General features: G+C 30.9%; 1 protein-coding gene and 1 long non-coding RNA gene across 4 annotated transcripts; one reads left to right on the top strand and one right to left on the bottom strand.

Moving 5' to 3' along the window:
• Positions 1–1561: 1561 nt before the first annotated feature.
• LOC148285783 (putative RNA-binding protein 18) lies at positions 1562–11416 on the bottom strand. 2 transcript variants are annotated; one of them, XM_088229236.1, is made up of 4 exons: positions 11018–11416; positions 6651–6736; positions 4363–4530; positions 1562–2795 (listed from the first exon to the last, which is right to left on the bottom strand). In XM_088229236.1, exons 3-4 carry the CDS (start codon positions 4519–4521, stop codon positions 2520–2522), a joined length of 435 nt encoding a protein of 144 aa, XP_088085362.1. In that variant the 5' UTR covers positions 4522–4530; positions 6651–6736; positions 11018–11416; the 3' UTR covers positions 1562–2519. The 2 variants fall into 2 exon arrangements, with proteins under 2 accessions (XP_088085362.1, XP_088085290.1); XM_088229164.1 differs by having other exon boundaries at positions 4363–4576; positions 11018–11411.
• A 3536-nt stretch (positions 11417–14952) lies between these two features.
• LOC148285782 (uncharacterized) lies at positions 14953–18658 on the top strand. Of its 2 annotated transcripts, none has more exons than XR_015822669.1 (3): positions 14953–15655; positions 17274–17394; positions 18397–18658. It is a non-coding gene; the product is annotated as an uncharacterized LOC148285782 (long non-coding RNA). The 2 variants fall into 2 exon arrangements; XR_015822680.1 differs by having other exon boundaries at positions 17274–17415.
• The last annotated feature ends 4016 nt before the right edge of the window (positions 18659–22674 follow it).

The following is a 22674-nucleotide window of genomic DNA, read 5'->3' as shown; positions in this document are numbered from 1 at the left end:
AAACTAATCATCTTATGTTATTTTTATTGTTGTACTTGTCATTAGACAATTTTTGGTTCCTACATATCGTCAGTGATATTGCAATACCGCGTAATTATCAATAGATTTTTTTTGCACCACAACAGGCAGGGAGGCCCAATTACAGTGGTGAATTACAACATAGAACACCCAGGCTTGAGAAAAATCTAATTTAATTTTTGTGTCCTCACCGGGAATCGAACCCGGAACCTTTCATGCTTAAGTCAAGTGTCTTAACCACTACACCATGGAGGCCGCCAACTTTAATTACAATTTTAATCATCCAAAAATACCACAGGAGTATCAGACAAACTATCATTATAGAGAGTAAAAATAGCAATAATTTCTTAGTCCCTATAATGAATTTATTTCACAGTATCACCGCCGATATGTTATAGTAAATTTCTATACATCAGAGGCAGACGGATGCAAATTCAGAATTTGATGAAATGACATTTCGATTTATGTATCCAGTTTATGATCATGTCCATTGATTTTGAAGAAAAAGTTTCATAATAAAAGAACCAATGTATTAAGATACTGAACATACAAATTAATGTTCTGAATAATTAGAAATCACTTAGAGAAAGTAGATTCTTTAGGCTATTATTAAATATTTGACGTTTGGATTTGCATTCGTCTGCCTCTGAGGTACAGATTTATCTTAGTTTTATATCTGAGTTTTCCTTTGTGTATATTGAAACAGCAAAATATTTTGAATAGTCTTCAACATGAAAGGATCTATCCTCACGTACTTCAAAATCTGAATCAGTTTCTAGTGTCGCCAATCTGCTCATCACTTAAAAATCGATTCGACATTTAGAGATATTCACCTACTCTAATTAAAATCTTTTATGATATAATACCTACTTGGAATTATTTAGGTATGCCACTCATCAACAAATGTTCGGGAAATATTTCAATACAAACTTTTTGGCCATCTATTGGGTACTTATCAAAGCATCAGCCTATAAAGTAAAAAATGTCCAAGGACAGTTGCGGAGTATGGGGCTCAATTTTTCAGACTGCCTGAAGACAGTTCCTGCTGGGATTGGGTTAAAAAGACCCATATGTAGTATGTATTTTTATCTTATTATTGTTTTACATATTTTTTTATTTATTTATAAATCATATAATACAACGTATTTTACTAAGTACATATGAATTAAATTCCCGGAAGTTACTATAACTCTATTCGGGACTTAAATCTTTTTTTTTAAAGCACATATTCAGAACGACAGTAACAAACCAAGTTTATTAAAAAATATAACTTTTTGATCAATTTTGTATTTAAAGCACTAACTTTGTGGTTAATCATCATAATAAAATAAATAAAACAACTTTGTTTTAATAAATAAGAATAAGTGGTTAAAAACAAAGTTGTTTTATTTATTTAATTATAACTTTTAAATTCGCATTTGTTCATTTGAATGTATAGAATATTTTATTTGAAAATGTTCTGTCACACACACAAGCAAAGGATAATAAAAAAAAATGAATGGACTGTATATTGCTGGAAAATGAGTAAATGAAAAAGACCATATGAGATTCATAAATTTTGTAATTTAATAAGTCAAAACAATATTTAATAAAACGTTCTAACCTACATGACTTTACAATCTTAGCCTAAAAAACATTTTAATTTAAAAAATACTTGAGTGATTAAAGATAAATTAGGTTTGATTTTTATGATATTGTTAGTTGAATCGGCATTCACTTCGTAACACTTCCTTATAAATTATTATGAAAATAAAACTGTGTTATAAATGTTACACAATTAACACTAATGACAAAGTTTTATTTTAATAATTGATTTTTATGGTTTAAATACAAAATATTTTATGAAGGTTGAGAAAGGTTAATTAGATTTAGAATAAGGTGTAAATATTGAATGTAATCTTACGAGATACAAATCACAAAACTTGAATTATGATTCAATAATATGTATATTATTTATTGCCTAGTTTTTACTAATACATGTTGTTGGCATTTTAAGTTTGTATATTCAGACAGAAGTACATACTTAAACAATTGTGCTTAGATAAGAAATATTCGTAAAGATTTATTCCAGAAAACGAAACACATTTAGTTTCGGCGATAGCTATCTTCTCAGTGATATTTTTATTTATTTCTTACACCACAACAGGCTAGGAGGCCTAATTACAGTGGTGAATTACAACACAAAATACCCAGACTCGAGAAAACTCGCATGAAACTTTTGCATTCAAAGCGGTAATCGAACCCGGAACCTTCCGTGCGTGAGTCAAGGGTCTTGACCACTACCTTTGTATTCTGTAACTCAAATCGTGCACTTAGCAAGCATACAAACTAAATAACAATATTTTTAACGTGTATCAAAAAATTGAAATTTATTTCTCCAAATGTTTAAAAAATAAACAAAACTCAATTTAAATTTATGCATTCAAAAAGAGTGTTAATAAAGATAATTGATCATCTTATACAATAAATAAAAATGATCAAAAACATGAATATAACTAATGTTATCTTTTTTTATGGTAGGGGTGTCTTCTTCTCCAAGAGCTATCCTTTTTTTGTGGCAGGTACTGTTTAGTTTGGTATTGAGCAAGTATTGGTGTCTCCGAAGCAGCCAGTTTATTTATCATAAAACCATCACCAGCTTCCTGGTTCTCCATCATCTTTAGTTTAGCCTCAATAGACTGTATAGCACTTCTTTTGCTCAACTTTGAATCTGGCTTCGTGGTTGTCCCAGCTAACGCTGCAATTCCTAGCTCTGGTTTAGGCCGAATAACTTCATCCTAAAAACATATTATTTAGAGTATCAACTAGTATAATTAAGTTTAAATTTGTGTATTTCAGAAAAAAAAATGTAATGTGCTTCTTGTATTGTATTTCATAGAGCAATTGTTATTATTGAAAACATATTTTATTCAGCCTGATTTTCCAACAATTGATCCAGTTCATTTTTTTTATATTAAAAATTAACCCTTTAAACTGTATTTATTTTGAACTCACTGTTGAAATAAGCTCTGAATTAAAAAAGGAAGTTCAGCCCTACGGGAAATTGTATATAAAAAATGTATTATTGTATGTAGATCATTAAATTCTACGACGAAGTTTATTGAAAATGTACAAAAAAATAATAAACATTATTTTAATAAAAACAGACTACTTTGCATGACGTCACTAGTTCTTCGGAATGAACCAATGATAATAGAGTTGTAATAGGTTTACGGTAGGCCAACTGACCAATCAGCAGAACTCATCTCTTGATCTTAAAGGGGAAGAGAACTTGAGACATCACACGTGAAGTAATTTCATAAATACAAAACTTGAAAAATCATAAAGCTGATAAAATACGATACATAAAAATTAAAAAAATTGTTTTATTTTTTAAAAACCACTAAACTTCCTTATTCTCACAAAAGGATAGAAAATAAAGGACAGAAATATAGAAAGTTCATTTAAAAAAAAACTTAAAGTAATTTTAAATATATTGTAAAACTTTCTCTATATGGTATTTTTTAAAACATATTCCTGGATGCAGACCAGGTTTTCGTGAGCATGTTTGGCAAAACCACACTGTTTCTTTTCTCCCTTAATCAGTTTAAAAATCTCTGCTTTCCTGTATTTCTTATGTCAAACTGCAGAATGGCCTTTTTCTATTTCGTTCTTAAGGTGGTAGTTGTTTAGCATCTACTCTATTTCAGCCAGAATAAGCCATAGAAACGCCAAAAAAGTGGAGTACTAAGTGTTTTTTAAAATTATTTTGAATATCTATTAGTTTCCATAACGATTTTTTCTGATAAACTATCGGTATAAAAATATAGAAAAATCCTTCTGCAGTAGGCCTTTCTGTGGGTTTTTAAAATCTAGTCTTTCACAGTAAAATCTACACCTGCAACCAAATGATAGTTGTAAATTTTTTATATATTTTGTTTTATTTTTTTAAATAGAAATCTTCTCATCTATGTCTTCATTTATCAGGTATTTTTTTGTAAGAGATTTATCTTCTCTCTAATAGATGGTAGTAATAGAATCATTTTATTTTTAAAAAATAAGAAAGTTACTGCGTTTTTACATGACAATCAATTTGGGCGGGTGGCTCCCGCCATGGTTCTAAAGGTTATGGTTTATTGAATAAGATGCTTACACACGGAAGGTAAGTTCGATTCCCGATCAGAACACAAAAAAGTGATTTTTCTCAATCCTGGGTATTCTGCGCTAAAATTTACCTCTGTAATTGGGCCTCACGGTCTGTTGTGGTGCAAATATATAAAAATAACAATTACAAATTTAGAGGAATTTTTATGTAGAAGGGGGGTCGAAATGTTTATTGAAAACAAATAAAAAACTTGAACATACGTTAGATGTGTTTTGGGCCCATTTCACCGACATGTTTCTTGAACCAACAAGTTTCCCGTGCATAGCTTCCTGCGCTCGTAAGGCCTCGGCTCGTTTCTTAAAAGTGACGAATGCAAAACCTCGCGGCTGTCCACACAGAGGTCCAGTGCGATGGAACATCAGGTCAAACTTCTCGATTTCACCAAAAGTCCGCACCAATTTCAGGAGTTGATACCGGTAATCACAAATAACATACATTATCTTTCCATTCTCAAGAAAACAATTATAATAACAATAAAAAAATAAATAAAACAACTTTGTTTTTAACCACAAATTTTTATTTTTTGATGTATTTTATTTTTGATATACTGAAGGATATGGAAATTCCAAATAATACAAAACTAATCTCATTCGACGTAGTTAACCTTTTCACTAATATTCCAAAAAAATAATCTCTCAATTACCTAACAATTCAGATTTGGATAAAAAAACTGATTTCTGATTTATGTAGATTTTGTAATATCTGTTTAGATCAAAACTATTTTCAGTATAATAATGTTATTTATAGCCAAACACAGGGTTTGCCGATGGGTCAACCGTCTAGTCCGTTATTTGCTGACATATTTATGAATGAACTGGAGAATGAAATATTTTTAAGCACATCACCACTTATCAAACGTATCAAATTATGGCGTCGTTTTGTGGACGATGTTTTTTGTTTATTTACAGGGTCGGATCGAGAACTTCAGACATTTCTTTAAATTCATTACATAAAGAAATTAAATTTACTTTAGAAATAGAAAAAGATAAAAAATTAAACTTTCTTGACTTGTCTTTAACAATAAAAAAATTGATTTCGATATATACCGTAAACCAACATATACTGACACAATTATTCATAAATCTTCAAATCATCCAATTGCCCATAAGCATTCCGCATTCCATTCAATGATACATAGGTCAATTAATGTTCCACTAGATGATACTTATTTTTAAAAAATAACTTAATACAATAAAACAGTTTGCTAATAATAATGGATATAATGAGAACTTAATTGATAAAATATTAAATCAAAAACAAAAACGCAAACTTATAAATAAATATTTATATTCAACTCCCACAGTAAATAAAGCAAACCCACCTAAACAGTGGAGGCGGGCGGATTCTTTTTATAAATGACATTTTTTCAAAACAATTATCTAATTCCCTACCATCAAACATTAAACCGGCTTTCTACACAACTAATAATATAGGAACATTGTTAAAAAATCACAAAAAGTCCATAAATATAAAAAATCTGGGATATACCAATTAAATTGTAATGATTGCGATTCAATCTACATTGGAAAAACTAAAAGAAACTTTAATATTAGAGTAAAAGAACACTTAAGATGCTTAAATAATAATAATTTTTCTGAATTCGCAAATCATCTGATAAAAAATAATCATAACTTCAATAAAGACACTGGATTAAAAGTACTTCATGTTGAAAATAAAATATTAAAATTAGACAACTTAGAAATCTCAGAAATTAAAAAAGCGATTCATAATAAGAAAACAATAATTAATAACCAAATAAACAATATTTCTTTTAGTCCTATCCTGTCTAACTTCGAAAATAGTGATATCAAATTACCACCCGTGTAAGGAAAAAACGACTCGATTTATTGGAGCTAAGTGTAGTATTTAGTGAACATGATAGAAATAAAAAAAGGAATCAATTCATTAGTTACGTAAACCTTGACGAAGAAGCTTGTTTGCTTTAAAACCGGTCGGTGGAAAAAAAAAAAAAATAGTGTTTAAAAACAAAGTTGTTTTATTTATTTTATTATAATGAAAAACCACAAAGTTAGTGCTTCAAATATAAACTTTATATTTAAATTATAATAACTTTTACAATCTACAAGATTGAATTTGCATTTTTGTAAATAAATTGCTAACAATACTTATTTTATCATACTACAACAGAGATGGAGATTTTAGAAAAGGTAATATGCATATAAATATGAGGGTAAAATAATTCAGTCTGATGAATTTCACCCGCATCCATAAATGTTACAGCTGTTAAATTTTACAAAAATCAACAGATGGAAGAATTGAAGAAATATGGATGTTGAAACATAAGCAAAATGGTGAATGCTAACAGTGTGTAAAGTGGCCACTTAAATCAGTCAAATACAGATCACAAGCCCTGTAAATGCCTTGACTTCCATATTCCTTTCTCTTTAATGTGGTACAGTACAAAAAAGAATAATCAGAGTCCAGTTAGTGTATACCAATTTAGAGTAAATTATAATTATATACGTACTCATTGATACGAGGATCTAAATTTCCAATCCATAATCTTTTGTCATCGGGTTCATTTGTTTTTAAAGGATCTAATCTAAGTGGAACCTAAAAAACAATTTATTTATTTTTTTTTAGCATATGCATGTATTTATTTTATTTTATTTGGGAAATCAACAGTTCTACATACATATTTATAGTAAACAAACAGATATAGTGCATAAACTCAGAACTAATAACAGATTTCCACAAAGTAGATAAAGTTAGTAAAGAAAATATATTACATATCAAATAAATACGTATAAGTTTATAAATACAAAAATGTTATTTTCATGTACTAGTAAATATTTTTCAATAATCAAAGAATTTTTTATATTTTTTTTAAGAACAGTAAGTTATTGTAAATTGGGCGGGATTAGGACAAGAATGCTTGAAGAGAGGATAAGGAGGGGAAGGGAGATGTACATATTTATTATTATAATGTCTACTAAGTTACATAATGCATTTTTAGTGTAAATTTTAAATCTGACAGTGATGTTTGTATAATTTAAATTTTGTATTGTACACTGAAAAAGTCCTATGACAAAAAGCATTTTTAACATACGATGTTTTACCGTCTACAAATCCTGGCTGGCACATGTATTGTCAAGTAGTAGTTGGTCCGCACACACTCTGCGGTATTGTAGAGAAGTGATTTCATGGAAGGTGGAGGCAGTGAGAGTTGATACATAAGAAATACCGGTTTTGTATTTAAGGTACATTATAAATTTGTTTTCAATATTTTATATTCTTGTTATGTATATGGCATACTGGGGATTCCATATCTGAGATGCGTATTCCAAATGGCTTCTGACAAACGTATAATATAATGAAATTAGGGCCTTTGGATTATCAAAGTGTTTACTCATTTGAATTATGAAACCTAACATGCTCAATGAGAGGTAATTTTTTATGTAATATAATTAAATTTGTATGTATGTATTATCCTCTTGCTTACTCTTATCTGCAACGAATAGTCTATAGGCTAATTGATTTGTATATTTATTAGGGGGTAATATGAAAAATAACAACCCAGAACACAATGAAAGTAGGAAAACTTATAAATACATTTGATCAAACCCAAGACCTCACATGCGAAACACCCAATGTGATTTTTCAATTTCAGAAGGTTTAACTTGTAAATCATATTCAAAATTACATTTCTTTTGTAATTAGTACAAAAATTTCTTATTTCCCTTTATGCAACTGATTCTCCTTGTTTACGTAAGTAATAATAAATAATACAGCTTCTTCTTAATCAAAGTGTATTTGATTGTAACTTAGATTACCAAGTTTATTAGGTGCTCCTCCTCAGGAGCTAACTAAAGGTCATTTAGTAACTTAAGCCCAGGAATTTTAAGTTTTAAACATCAAATGTTTCATAACCAGCTGATTTTTTTGCACACGTGTTCTAGATATGGTACTTAATTTTTACTCAAAACTCCCCACCCTTCCCCCGCTTGCGTCTTGAGATATTTCATTATACAGGGTGTTCAGTGGTATATTATATACTTAAAACCGTTATAACTTTTAAAAGCAAGCTGCTAGAATAATTTGGAATATGGTGTTTTATCACAAAATTACGTTTTTATTTATTACAAAAAAGCATTGGTTGAAAAGGCGGCGTTGTTTCGCTATCGAGGCGTAATTAAAATAGTCTTTGGTCACTGCGACGGCAGCGCTACGCAAATTCTGTAAAAGTTACAATATTTGCAGGATGGGATAAGTTACGTGCCTTGAATAATATAAATGTGAAATTGAGTTGACAGATAAAAGGCTTCAGAAACAGCAGTAAACAGTGATCGCCAAACCCAAGCTTTATCTGCGTCTGATGAAAAGGTCTAGCACGGAAGTGATTCGGTGTTGAAAAATTGACAAATGTCAACCGCCGATAGCAAAAGCATGCCGCTCTTCCATCCAAAGAATAATAATAATTTGTAAAATTGCAAGTTCTGTTACTTTAATGCTATACTCCCATGCTTTTCTAGCGGCTTGCGTTCAAAAGTTAAAACAGTTTGAGTTTTGTACTCTACCATCGGACACCCTTTTTGTACCAAACTGATCAAAGATCAGTTAACCAGATACTAAAACAGTTAACATAGCGTAAAAAAAACAGAAATATTTATTATTATGTAAATATTACAAAGTTTCATCGTTCAAGAGAATTTTCACACGATTTGCCAAGGCATTGGTGGCACATCGCCGAGCATGTCAAACCTGCTTTCCGACACACGCATCAGCATTAGCACCCCTTTTTACAACCGCAGCTGATAGGGTGTAGTAACTGATTAGGTTTAAAAGGTCGCTCTGCTATCGGTACTATAGTTAGGCCACGCTTTGTCCAACCCCATTCGCAAAGTGGAAGATCGTTTCCTATCGAGAGCTGTATTTGTAAATAGACACAATGCAAGTGCTGCCGAGCTGTGTCTTTAGTAGCTGGTAGAGATGAGAGTAGAAAATTATATTTTATTGATTGCTTGGCAACTGTATGTTTGCACAAATTATATCTCAGCTCATCCAAATCAACTTTAAGACTTGCATTTACTATGGAGATGCAATACAAATGCTTCTTCAGCCCGTGCAATTTCGTCTCGGTTAGCTTAAAGATCGTTGAATACGGCAACTGTCTTTGGCAACTCTCTACTGTTTAAACATTTTTAGATTTTACCTTTCCTTTTCTAAAGAATGCCGATGTTGTGTCACAACCAGACAAATAGCGACAATCGTAACAGAAGAGACACTTGAAGACAAACTTATTGCTGTCTCAGCAACGAATGTGTTTGCATCAGCTTCAGCTTAGTGCAGGACTATTTTGTTGGCCCATAATTCTGTGTCAATATTTCTATTAGTTGTGCTTTGTTTTCTGGGTTACAAAAAAATTATTCCCTTCCAGTCATAGTTGGTAATTGTTTTTCCACTTTTAAGTCGGTACGTGATTTATCTGCATACCGGCGTTATTGTTCCTCAATTTTTATACTTATTGCTCCTCTGTAACCATCAAAAACTGTTAAGCAAGATGTTCTTTATTTTCGCTCCACAAATGGTGCATACAAATTACACACTTCTTCATAAGTTGCAGGACGTGGTGGCCAATTCCCTGCATGCATGAGGTATTCACCTTCAAGAACATAAGATGTATCCGAGTGAAAGGTTGATGAATAGAGGAAGAAAGAACATCTTTTGAAAAAATTTAAAACTTGTTTGCCGTCAGAAATGAAACATCATGAAACAAACGTTTGTTTTGGTACGAGTTTATACACGAAAGCTTTATTTTGACAATCTTTGCTATTCATGACACACACTATCCTATTAAAAAGTTATGACTATGCTGCAATTCAAGGTAGACAAAGGTGTATATTTGCATTTTCTCCTTAATTGCAACACTCCGGAATTGCTACTCCCTCTTTTCATAAGCTCTTTCCAATCCCAAGGCTCTAGAGCCTGATCACAGTTTAACTGTTATAACTTTGAACGCAAGCAGCTAGAAACACTTGGAAAATAGCGTTGAAGTGACAGAAGTTGGAGATTTCCAAATTATTATTATACTTTGGACGAAAGAGCGGCATGCTTTTGCTATCGGCAGCTGACATTTGTCGATTTTTCAACACCAAATCACTTCCGCATTGGTCCTTTTCATCAGACGCGGACGATACAGATGAAGATAGGCTTTGGGCACGACTGTTCACAGCTGTTTCTGAAGCTTTTTTTCTGTCAACTCAATTCCCCATTTATTTTATTCAAGGCAAGTAACTTATTGCGCAAATATTGTAACTTTTACAGAATTTGTGTAGCGCCGCCGTCGCATTGAACAAAAATTGTATTTTTATTACGCCTTGATAGCGAAGCAACGCCACGCCGCCTTTTTAACCAATGTTTTTTGTAATAAATATAAACGTAATCTTGTATTAAAACGCCATACTCCAAATTATTCTAGCTGCTTGCTTTTAAAAGTTATAACGGTTTTAAGAAAATAATAAACGCCGAACACACTGTATAATGAAATATCTCAAGACGCAAACGGGGGAGGTGCGGGGAGTTTTAAGTAGTAATTAAGTACCACATCTAGAACACAAGTCCAAAAAATCAGCTGGTTATGAAACATTTGATGATTAAAACCTAAAATTCCTGGGCTTAAGTTACTAAAGGACCTTCAGTTAGCTCCTGAACCTAAGAACCTAATAAACTTGGTAATCTTAGTGACATTAAGAAGAAACTGTATTATTTATCATTGTAACGATCCAGTGCCCTGTGGTGCAGATAAGAGAAGAAAGAATGACTAGAATTCGAATTAGAATTCTCTGATTTCTTCGTTTGAAAGTATTATAAAATTGTAACAATTATTATACTTACAGTAGCATCCATCGCGTCCTATGCAAAATCCAGCAACTCAACTGATCAAGTCAAACATTGAATATTTCTAACGGATCTTCAGACTATGTTGGGTTAAGACATCTTGGAACACCATACCAAAATTTCAAGAATCGAGTACTTTAATATGTATACCCGCCAATGGTTCAATGCATCAAGAGAGATTACATTCAGAAATAATTTGTGATATGTGACTTATTCACCCTCAATGTGAAGGGGTGTTGTTTTAAGAGCTATCTCCGTATTAAGTATTAATCTACTGTAGAACAAGTTTGATTAATTGTGTTCTGATATCTGATTGATGTATTATTATTTTATTAATATAACTAAGAAATATAATAAACACACAACGACGAACCCACAGATACCTGACCACAGATTAATATAGATCTGACCAGAGATAATGTAGAAATATGACTACATATGATTAGATCTGACGAACCTAAAACCGAACGAAAGACACGTACCACAGATTATTATTATAAAATGTCTGCTAATTCATAGTCGTGGAATTGATAATAGAGAGAATAGTAAACGGAAACATAATCATAATACAAGCGAATAGTCACTTCATAATAATTTTATAATTTATCATACTCTGAATTTATTGATGAATCGAATGAAAAATTCAATAAAAGAAGAATTTGATACGAGCTAAACATACCGGTTTAAAATATTCAGGCATTAAAATCTTTTGTCCCCGTAAAAATAAGCAGGTATTTTCGTTTTAGATTATAAAATTAACCTTTGTTAGTATTTGGAAAAAACGCGGCGATGTTTCAAAATATTTCAATACGAATTTAAATAGAACGTTCCAATACATTATTTTGTTTTCTTTAATCTGGGGTTTCTCAGCAATAATGCATTTAAATATAACCTATTAGGTCATGCTAGCCGATTCCGAAAAGAACCCCATTTTAATGACCGCCTTTACAAATAAATACATTAAAATAAATCCCCATTAACCAGAGCCCTTACTAGGTATTTACAAATATTTCGTCCATTGTTAATGTCAATTACGACCTCGGGTTAAATTCAAATGACCGAGCAGCAAATTACCCGGAATTCCAAAACCCTTTCTATTGAAAATAATACGAGTAACTTTAACAATAAATATTGACCCATGTTTTCCGCTGGGGAACACATAACCTTTTTTTAATAATAATTCGCAAACCGATGGCCATTAAAATAATATTTGTACTTACCAATTTACATTAAAAAAATAACAAAATGAAAATTCGAAATTAATTCAATTTGTATTTTAAAAACTTATTTAAAAATAACAAATTAAAACGCGTAATTGATTCCTCTGTGATACATACAAACCTTTCTTCTTCAAATTTCATACATCTTCATTCGTACGCGCGCCGATTATTCCAACTTGCCACATGTTAACTTAAAACTCTAATTAAATTTTGCGCCATCATTTTCAAATCCACGCCCGTGGTACATAAGGCACTGCACCAGTGCGCCAATCGCAACGTATCAGCGATTATTTTATAATATGTATGAAGGTATTTTACATCCACCTTTCCAGGAATCGAACCTAGGACCTCAAGTATGGTAGGCGAACGCGCCAACTACTACACCAGGAGGCGAATCATTTCCATTTTTTTAAATTAATGATTCATTTCTAATCTTCATAAATACAAGTTAGTTTAATGATTTAATATTCTATGTTTAGTGTATGTTTATTTTTAATTAATAAGTTTAAATGTATTTAATTTTATATACATTCTAATCTTAGTTAATTATAATTTAGTTTTATAAGAAATAATATGCAGAACATAATATTTTAGTTTTAAATATGACGAGATGTTTACGAATAAGTGTGGAAAAGAGACAATGAGTTTTAAGCAATAAGTGAGAGGGAGAAGAAGAGAGCTCCTAATTTGGCTCTGGTTCAATTGACTGTCCTGAACTACTATGAAAACTTTCTATCAATGTTCCTTCCAAAGTTTTAAGAAATAACCCTCTTCTCCACATACATCTTGTTTCATCTAATTATAGACAAAATTCATATTTATGGCGAACTTTTAATAATTTTAGTGTAATAAACAAATCATTTAACATAGATTTATTTGCAAATAATCTTAATGACGTACGGCGTTTGCTTTCGAAATAATTCGTAGTATTTTTTCTTTTCTTTTGAATTTACATTTAATTACTATTCATTTTATGTTCGAGAATCTTTTTTAATTCACTGTGATGCTACTTGTGAAAACCTGTAATTGGCTTAGTTGTTATTTGTTTTGTAATATGTATAAAAAATAATTATAGCTGTTGGTTATCCAAATAAATAACATAAAATAAATAAATAAATAAAATAATTGGGCGACTGACTGGAGAAATATATTCTAAACGACTTCAAAGGAGCAATAAACTGGCTTGATTGGTGTGATATTTTTCAAGTTGCTTCACCTAAAATCTTGTCATTATGTTTGATAAATGTAAGTTTATCATAAAAAAATACGCCAAGATCCCTAATAAAATCAACTCTTTCAACTGTTGTGTGGATCAACGAATAGTTCAAAATTAAAGGTTTCTTACTTTTAGAAAAGGATTTAATGATACCTGGCATTTATCTATATTGAGAAACAGATTATTTTTATTGCACTACTCGTAAATTCTGATGAGATTCATCTGCAGGGTATTGCAATCATCAATATTATTTACAACTCTATGAAGTTTGAGGTCATCAGCAAAAAGTAAATATTTTACGTAAAAATTTCAACAATATAATTTATTTATTATTTATTTATTTACACTTTTAAATTGTTTGTATTCTTTTTTATATAGAATAATGTTCCCTCACTGGGGAATTTATATAGATTAAAAATAAAATAGGTCCTAAGCGCGATCCTTGGAGTACGCCGCTTGTTGCTAAAAAACTATGGGAGATATGGAAATTTATTTTAACTGCTATTTTTCTATTATATAAATAACTAATGAACCATTTTAGGAGTTCATCATGTATTTCTGGAAATGTCGAATGGAAATGGAAATTTCTGTCGACTGGTCGACTAAGTTTCTGCAACAAGTTAGAATGGTAAACCCTGTCTTATATTTCAATTAAAGATTCTTCTCATCGTTTCTTTGAATCCCTTAAAATAAATATGTATTTATGTTTTTCCTTTTTTAAAAAAAAAATTTATTACTATTCTATTTTACTTTTACATCTGAGCATGTTTTTCATTCTTTATTTCCATTCTTAATTCTTCATTACTCTCACAAATTTTCTTCATTTTTAATATTATTTCCATTTGTAAATACTCACTACAAACTACAAACCTTAAAATATATTTTTTCCACTTAAATTTTAATTTTTAAACAACTTTCATTTATGTTTTCTTTTTCCTTCTCTTTTTTATACTTTCATAATTAACCTTACATTTAATTGCTTTTTAATATAGAAATTTCACTGGTCCATTAGAATTAAGTCCAATTGTGTAAAATATTAAACTTTGTAACTGTACTGTATGTTTCCTGAATAAAAAAAAATAAAAAATAAATAAATAAAATAAAAGGCTTTACTGAAGTCGGTGTATATAGCATCGACTTGGTGCATCTTACGAAGTGCACTAGCAATATAATTCTCGTACATAATAAGATTGGTGACTGTTGAACGACCAGTAATGAACCCATGTTGCTCAGGAGCAATTATTTGTTTTAAAGGTATAATTAATGTATCGAGTACAACTTTTCCAAAGAACTTAGGGAGAGTAGACTGGATACAAATAGAGCTGTAGTTAGATATTTCATCTTTAGTACCCTTTTTAAATATAGGTGTAATGTGGCTATATTTCCATGTATCAGGAAATACGCCAGTAGTCAAAGACTCATTGAATAAAAGTTTAATAAGATGAGCTAATATATGAATACAGTTTATAATGTAGACTGAAGGAATACCACCAGCAGTGGTATTCTGATCACTCTCGACACCCACGAGATGATCTCGACTTTCGGACGAGAATATAACGTGGTGTAATTTAGGGATTTTTATTTTTTGAACGCGGTTAAACTTGGTTTTCTATATGGCAATTCTGATGATTACATGTCAAATTACGTAAATGAATTCGAACACATAAAACCAAAAATAATGATTTTCAATAGAAACATTATTGTGACCTTAAGAATGACCCAAAATACTTAATTATGTTGAATTTACCAAACCTCAATCGTTATTTCTCGTTATTTAGACGGTTTTATAATTGACGTTTCATAGTTCGATATCTACCCGCAACAGCGTGAGTGTCGAAAATGAGAAAATATACTCGTGCGCATGCGTCACTGACGAGATGAATATACCTATTACAAAATATAACGCTTTTGCTATCCTGATGAAAATTTATAACGTTTGCCATGTGGGGTATTTATTTTTTCTTCACGTCAAACTGTACTTTTTATATTGCAACAATGCAAAACATAAACAAACATACAGTGACAGTTCAACTACTTATGTAAATGATAAGTATGCCCCGGATCTACATGTCCTTAGGGATTTTGTTTATTTTTATAGAACCTCTGTGAAATACCTACTGTACTCTATAGAAACTTACATACGAACCACAGCGTCCCTAAATGTACATCTTGCGCAACAACAGGAATCATCATTTGAAGGTATGTTCATCTAATTCGGTATTTTAATCAAACTTATATATTGTGTACGGTTTAAACCTACCTTACGAGTTTTTTCTCAAGTTGTTAATCATTATAATATTTATAAATTGTAAAAGGTTAAGAATAAGCTAGTGTTAGTAAAAAATAAACAAACCACCAAGACGTTTTCCCCGTGACAGCCAGAGGATATACAACACACATGCGTTTGCAGTCATACAAAATCTCATGCATGTGTGCTGATTTTTCCAACTTTTGAAGTAATACCATATCCGCAGTGGTACTGCAATACCGCTACTGCGAACTGTTAGTTTTAATTGTTGATATTCGTAATGTAAATAATTATTATGTAAGTAAATACTTATCGTTTCAGCGGTATTTTTGTTTGGTTAAAATCGCAAGTAATATATTAACAGCTTTTATGTTCCCCTTTATTTTTTTTTTGATAATTAGGCTTACCGCCCACTAGGCAGCCTGGCTGCCGCAGTCAAAATTTTGCACAGCCAGTTAAAGCAGCCAGCCTGACGGCCAGTCCAAATAAAATGGATGTGGAAGATGTTTTTGTTTACATTTTATCTCGTAAGAAACGCAAACCAAAAAGAAGATATTGAATTCATCCTTTACTTGAAAGGGTTCATTTCAAAATTATTTTATGGATCTTCTGTATCGAAAGTCATTGCAAATTCGTTTCATAAAATACTTCTGGCTGCTACGACAAGTGCAGGCAACTGAGGCAGTCACATACATTTGCTTTGTCTCGTTCTGGCTGCAGGCAGCCAGTTGGCTGCCGTGCACGTCAAACGCGTTCTAATGGCTGCCGCAGCCAGGAATTCTTGGCTGCCTAGTGTGCGGTATCTAATAAGCCGTCATATGTAGTATTAGCTGCCGCAGCCAGGCTGCCTAGTGGGAGGGGAGCCTTACAAAGTATTGCCGTACCGCCCGTACCACTGATGAGATCCTTCTCAAACAATTTGTTGGGTTCGGTCATGCCATCTCTTTCTTGGTCTTCTTTGTTCATTAGTCTTCCTCATAATTAATATTTATTTTATTAGTGGTTTAGTGGTGGTATTTCAATTTTATTTATTCATATATATGTACATTACAAAATAGAACATCTTAATTCACACATATAGAAATAATGAAAATAAAAAGGTAAAATTAGGTATTTATAAAAATAACACAGGTATACATAATAATACATAATATCCAGAAAATAATATGTTAAAAAAGTAAGAGAATCTTGTAACGACAAACTCCCTCAGAGACGTGAAAAATTACAAATGTTTATTAAGAAACAATGAAAGACAATTGGACATGCGTACACATAAGATATTTAATTTTGCTAAACCCATCACCCTTTATAATAGCTCACAGCATGTGTTATAAAAAGGATACAATATTATTAAAGTTATTGTAATATAATATAATTTATGTTATGAATAGTGGTGTTTAAATATACCTTTGTACTAAAACAAATATTATATCAATATTAATAAAAATAGTAGTAAATAGTAAGCTCTATAAATGTCTAGACTTTTAATGATATTATCTTCTTAAAAAAATCTCATTCTCTTTTAGAACATCTGTAAATAATTTAACCTTTATAAGTGTATTTTTTCAGATTATATTAAACCAGTAAAGCGGATCCTTCGAAGGGATGATATCGATTGGCTCTTTAAATTTATGCTGTAATGGAATATATGGATATCAAACTATAGGATATATTCGTCATCTGCTTGGAGGTGGGACACGTTGTTTATTAAGTAATTCAAGTTTTTTTTGCACTCTTGAAAATTCTCATTTTAAATTTTAATTTACTAAAAAATGAAAGATAAGTGGTACTTAAATTCACAAATCTGAAATAATCAGTAGCAAGATTCGTCGCTACACCTTTATGACTGATATCTTTATTATAAAGATAAATCTAAATAAAAAAGGATACAATACTTCAGTTATCATTATATAAATTGTAATATATATATTTTTATAGTTAAGATACCAGTCTGGGTATTAAAGATGTTGTAAAAACAATGAAATATCACTACCTACACAGTTATTATACATTTGTATATTTAAATATCAATCATCATTTATTTCCATATTAAACTATTTATTAGATTTGCTTTAAATAATACCCAATTTGTTATTTTTTCAAATGTTTTTTTATTACCAAACAGATTAAGAGCCAAAGTACATATAGTATATTGTATTAGTTTAAAATTCATATTATATTAAATATTTTCTCTACAGCTCACGTTGGCATGTCCTAACAAAAGGAAATTTGTCACCATATGGAAAATACAAAGTTATACCATTACATATGACATCGCTTATATCATTTTGAATATTTAGAATTAATCAGCTTACACATATTTGAATTGCAATATCATAATCACAATACCTACAGACAACTTTAAAAATATTACCTTTACTGCATAATAATTTGCTCTGAGAAATAAAACATATAAATCACAAAATATAGCCTTCAAAGTTTTCTTTTTAAAAGGTTTAACAATATGCGGAATAATTAAGGTGTTTGATTTTTGCGTGTACTGATGAACTTTAGTACAATATACAAAAATATGTATATTGGCAATACCTGCAATATTGCAATACCTGATGAATAACTTCCAACTAACCTAAATAAGATATATTTTACTATTTTAAGTGCTTATTTTAGTATGTCATTTTGTAATAAATGTAATTAAAAATGTATTGTAAATTATATAATTTTTTATTTTTAGCAAAGAGGAAATATCAAATGTTGCAATTTGGTGTCAATTTTTAACACCTTTATGATCATCTGAGAAAATGGGAGTAAATATGTGGCAGAGCAGAAAAGCGGACTACAGAAATGAGTCTACAACAACTACATCAAACACTCAAACCTTTTCTCACAAATGTAGAGCATTAGCTAAATTCTAGTTAGTTTTTTGTAGTTCTTTTTTATTATTTTATACCTAAAAACTTATAAACTACAGTGCAAGTACTGTTATTGAAAAAATATTTTGGTGTTTTAGTTTCCTTTTCACACGTAATTAAAATATAGTCATATCTCAGACATAAATATTTAAACACATATTTCAAATATAAGGAACCTTAACGTGATCACTTTCACCGGGAGAAATAAGGGCTCTGGCCAAGAATTGTATTTACTTTAGTTTTACGAAAACAGTAGATTTGAAATTATTTTTATTTATATTACCTTTTGTTACAAGAAAATGTATTCTCACATCCTCTCAACGCGTTTGCTTATCATGCAAGAGGTCTCAGGTTCAGTTCCTGACATGGTAGACATGAAATATTTATTTTAAAAGGTGATTTTACAGTACAATATTTCATAGTCCCTTGACTGGCACCCCAAGCGTACGATTGATCATCTTTTCTTTAAGTAACAAAAAGATCAAGATACACTGCGATTGGTGTACCAATGCAGTGCCCTATGCAATTAGGTGCGGAATTGAAATGATGATGATGATTACCTGCATTTATTTATTCTACAGTATAAAAATTCACTATATATTTTTTTAAAAGAGATTTGTGTTCTTATGATTTACTTAAAAATTTAATTTTGAGGGCCATTTTCGACGAGTTGTAAATAACTCTCTATTAGAAAATAGGAATCAAGTTGGGATGGAGTGGGATTCGAACCACGAACCTTTGAGCCGTGAGTCTGTGACACTAGCCATAGGATCACAACCCGATTTAACTCAATTGATTAACAGTTTACATATTAATGTACTAATTTTTTTTAGGCTGTTGCCGTGTTATGCCATAATAATAAGCATAGGGGAAAAAATGTAGTGAAATTAAAATAACAATATTTAAGTCCAAAAAAAATGTTAAATACTCATAAAAAGTTACAAAAATTAAATTTAGTCGATTAAAAAAAAGTTTTTTTTTTTACTTTATTAATTATTTGTGCATGTTGTGTTCACTAAATGTGAATTCATGAAAAATTTCTAAACATAACAAATTGTGATATTATACCAATTTATTGTATTGTTCATTATTTGTAAGCCATAAAAAATAAAATAAAAACAATCTGAAATGTTAATATGCATATTCAACATAACATTTAAAAAAAAATAATACAGACTTTATGGATATGGTACCATAGTGAAAATAAATAAAACAATGTTATGAGTACGTCCAAATACTTGCGGACTGGCTGGATTTCCTCCCTAGGGAGAAATAATTTAATAAAATTCAATTTGTTGCAACAGAGAGGGAAAACATTTTTGAGAAGGGAATATGGAAGTCTAGGCATTTACAGAGCTTATGACCTGTCATTCATATCATCCGGCTGAAATCACCTACTAGGCAACACCTAAAAAAACAATTTTCCAATTCTTATACTTCTTCTTTTACCAGTTAGTTAATTCAACAATGTTTTGAGTATGTCCAAATTTTGCGGACTGGCTGGATTTCTTACCTAGGGAGTTATTCCAATCTAAATTTGTTGCTGGATGGATGAATCTCACCCACATGATAAAGGTTTCAGCTCTTTTACTTCACAAAAGTCAACAGATGGAAGAGTTGAGGAAATTTGGATGTTTAAACACAATAAGTAAAGTGGCCGCTTAAACCAGCCAATGACAGGTCATAAGCCCTGTAAATGCCTATACTTCCATATTCTCTTCTCAAAAATGTTTTCCCTCTCTGTTGCAACAAATTTAGAATAAATTGATTAAATATATAATGCTCTATTATTCCTTTATGGCAACCAACAATGAACTCAAATTCTGGGAAACATAATATTGCATACCCTTTGTCCGTGTCCAAGCTGACAAAGGAAACAGTTCTGTTTGAAAAATTAAAGCAGAACCCTGGACGAGCGTTTTCGGCTTTACGGCAACTCTTATGTAAATTCCGGAAAAGGAAATTGGGTAGAGATATGTCTGCCTCCTAGGGTAGTAGTCGGAGCGTTTGCCAACCGTGCTTGAGGTCCCAAGTTCGATTCCTGGCAGGATCAACAGAAAATATTTATTCTTAACGTTCACTGCAATGTTTCAGTCCCTGGAATAGCACCTGAAGTGTAAGATTGATCACCTTACCTTCATGTAACCGATGATGAAATATGCTGTATTTGATGCGCCAATGCAGTGCCCTATGCACCACATGGTGCGGATAGGAAAATGATGAGATACCTTACACAACCTTAATGAAAATAATTAGTGACTTTATTTTTTGGTTTGACACCTTTTAATAATTGAGAATGTCAGAAGAATAAGTATATTTCAACGATATGGGATCAAACAAACAGATCTTGCACTGGTTCATTTTGTACTTACACATTTAGAGATTAGGACAGCAAATCTGAAATAAAGATTTAAAAATTATATGCATTTTGATTTGATATTTAAACCTTACAGCTTCAATTATAATTTGAGCAAAAAATGTTCTTGCATGTAATGATTCATTATGTTATCAGTATACAGACATATAATTACAGTATTACTAACCATTAGAGCGACATCTTGTCCCAAGCATTGAAATACAGTAGACTTTCGCACATAATTGGTTCCTGAAAATGTGTGCGAATGTTGAATGTTCGAAAGTCGAGGGATGTAAAAAATATGTATTTTTTAATTAAGTTAATGAGGTGTTTAAGTGCTTTCAGGTGATTCTTTATAAATTTTTCAAGAGTTAATTAAATACTTCCATATTTTTTGTTTTCTTGATAAAGAGTTCTATATAATAACATGCTGTATTTAATTTTCAAAATAGATAAGGCTTCATTCATATTTTTTAGTGTCAAAGACAATTTTATCAGCTTTTTCCTTACATTAACTGTGTATTTCATTTACCAGTTGTTGCAATTAAGCAGTCATTTGACAGAGGTTCTGAGTGATATTCAATTAACTCGTTAACATCTTCATTGTTGAAGTCCTATACTATATCATCTGTGATAGTTTCCAGAGTTTCTTCAAAATTCATCATTTGCGGGCATAATTGTTTACAGGAACCTTTCATTTTTTACTTTTTTATTTCAGCCCACAAGTATCCAATATTGCTTATTGCGTTCCATATATTATAATTCTACTGAAATTGTCTTAATGTAGGCACACCTTCCCTGTCAGTTTCCTTAATGACCTGATTCATTATTTTCCTCATAACATATTATCTTAACATAGTTATCACTAGTTAACCGAGGGAGCACCTGCATGGAAGCGAAGAATGTTTGCATTAGTGATAAAAATCTGTAAAAAACATAATTTATTTAAATGTCTGAAATAGTGAATTACGCAAAAGTAGAAATTACAAAAGGCGACGGCCCCCCGTATGTCTTTGGGAATACTAAATAATCAATCAATGCATCGTCTTGTCATTCAATTAGCTTCAATATGGCAATCTTTAGGAACCTTTATAGCATGATTAAGATACATTAAATGTGTATCCCGAGTTCCCTTTGATAATGTATGTGTAAATAAATTAATAATTAATATAAATTAGAAACGAATTTAGTGTTAAAATATAATCAACACCGACTGACATACTCAAACTGTGCCAGATCTGGATCGAGGAAAAAAGACCTCAAATCGATCTGACTAATATTTTGACAGTATATTACGTGTTTAAATTGATTAAATGTATTAATTACGAGTACTTACCTGTATTAACTCCGTTATTTTTGACAAAGACTAAAAATGTCCAGACAAATTTTAAAAAACTTACGAACCTCCAATTTATGAGCACAAATGGATTTGTCGTAATTTGTATAATGGCGTCTTTTGAGTTTTTACAGATGACGCAATATATTTAATTGCCAATTTAGTAGCTCACAATAAAAAATAAACATACATTTTTAAAAACGAAACATCTCGCGGGTCGCATGTTTGACGTTTGCCAGATTTACAAGGTTAGTTTATTTGTGTGCTGTGCGCATGCGTGGTTTTAACGATACCTATTACGAGATTCGTTCAGGATACCAAAATGATTTTAACGAGGTAGAGAGGCCCACGAGAGTGGTTCAGAATACCACCCCTGGGCCAGCAGACTTACGTTTATCCAACAATTTT

The sequence above is a fragment of the Micrasema longulum genome, unplaced genomic scaffold (genome assembly GCF_059751315.1).
Source record: "Micrasema longulum isolate JH-2025_06_02 unplaced genomic scaffold, ASM5975131v1 h1tg000007l, whole genome shotgun sequence".
In the NCBI taxonomy this organism is placed as follows: Eukaryota; Metazoa; Arthropoda; class Insecta; order Trichoptera; family Brachycentridae; genus Micrasema; species Micrasema longulum.
Note: the sequence above shows the minus strand (reverse complement) of the source record. Positions and strands in the feature narration are given on the sequence as shown.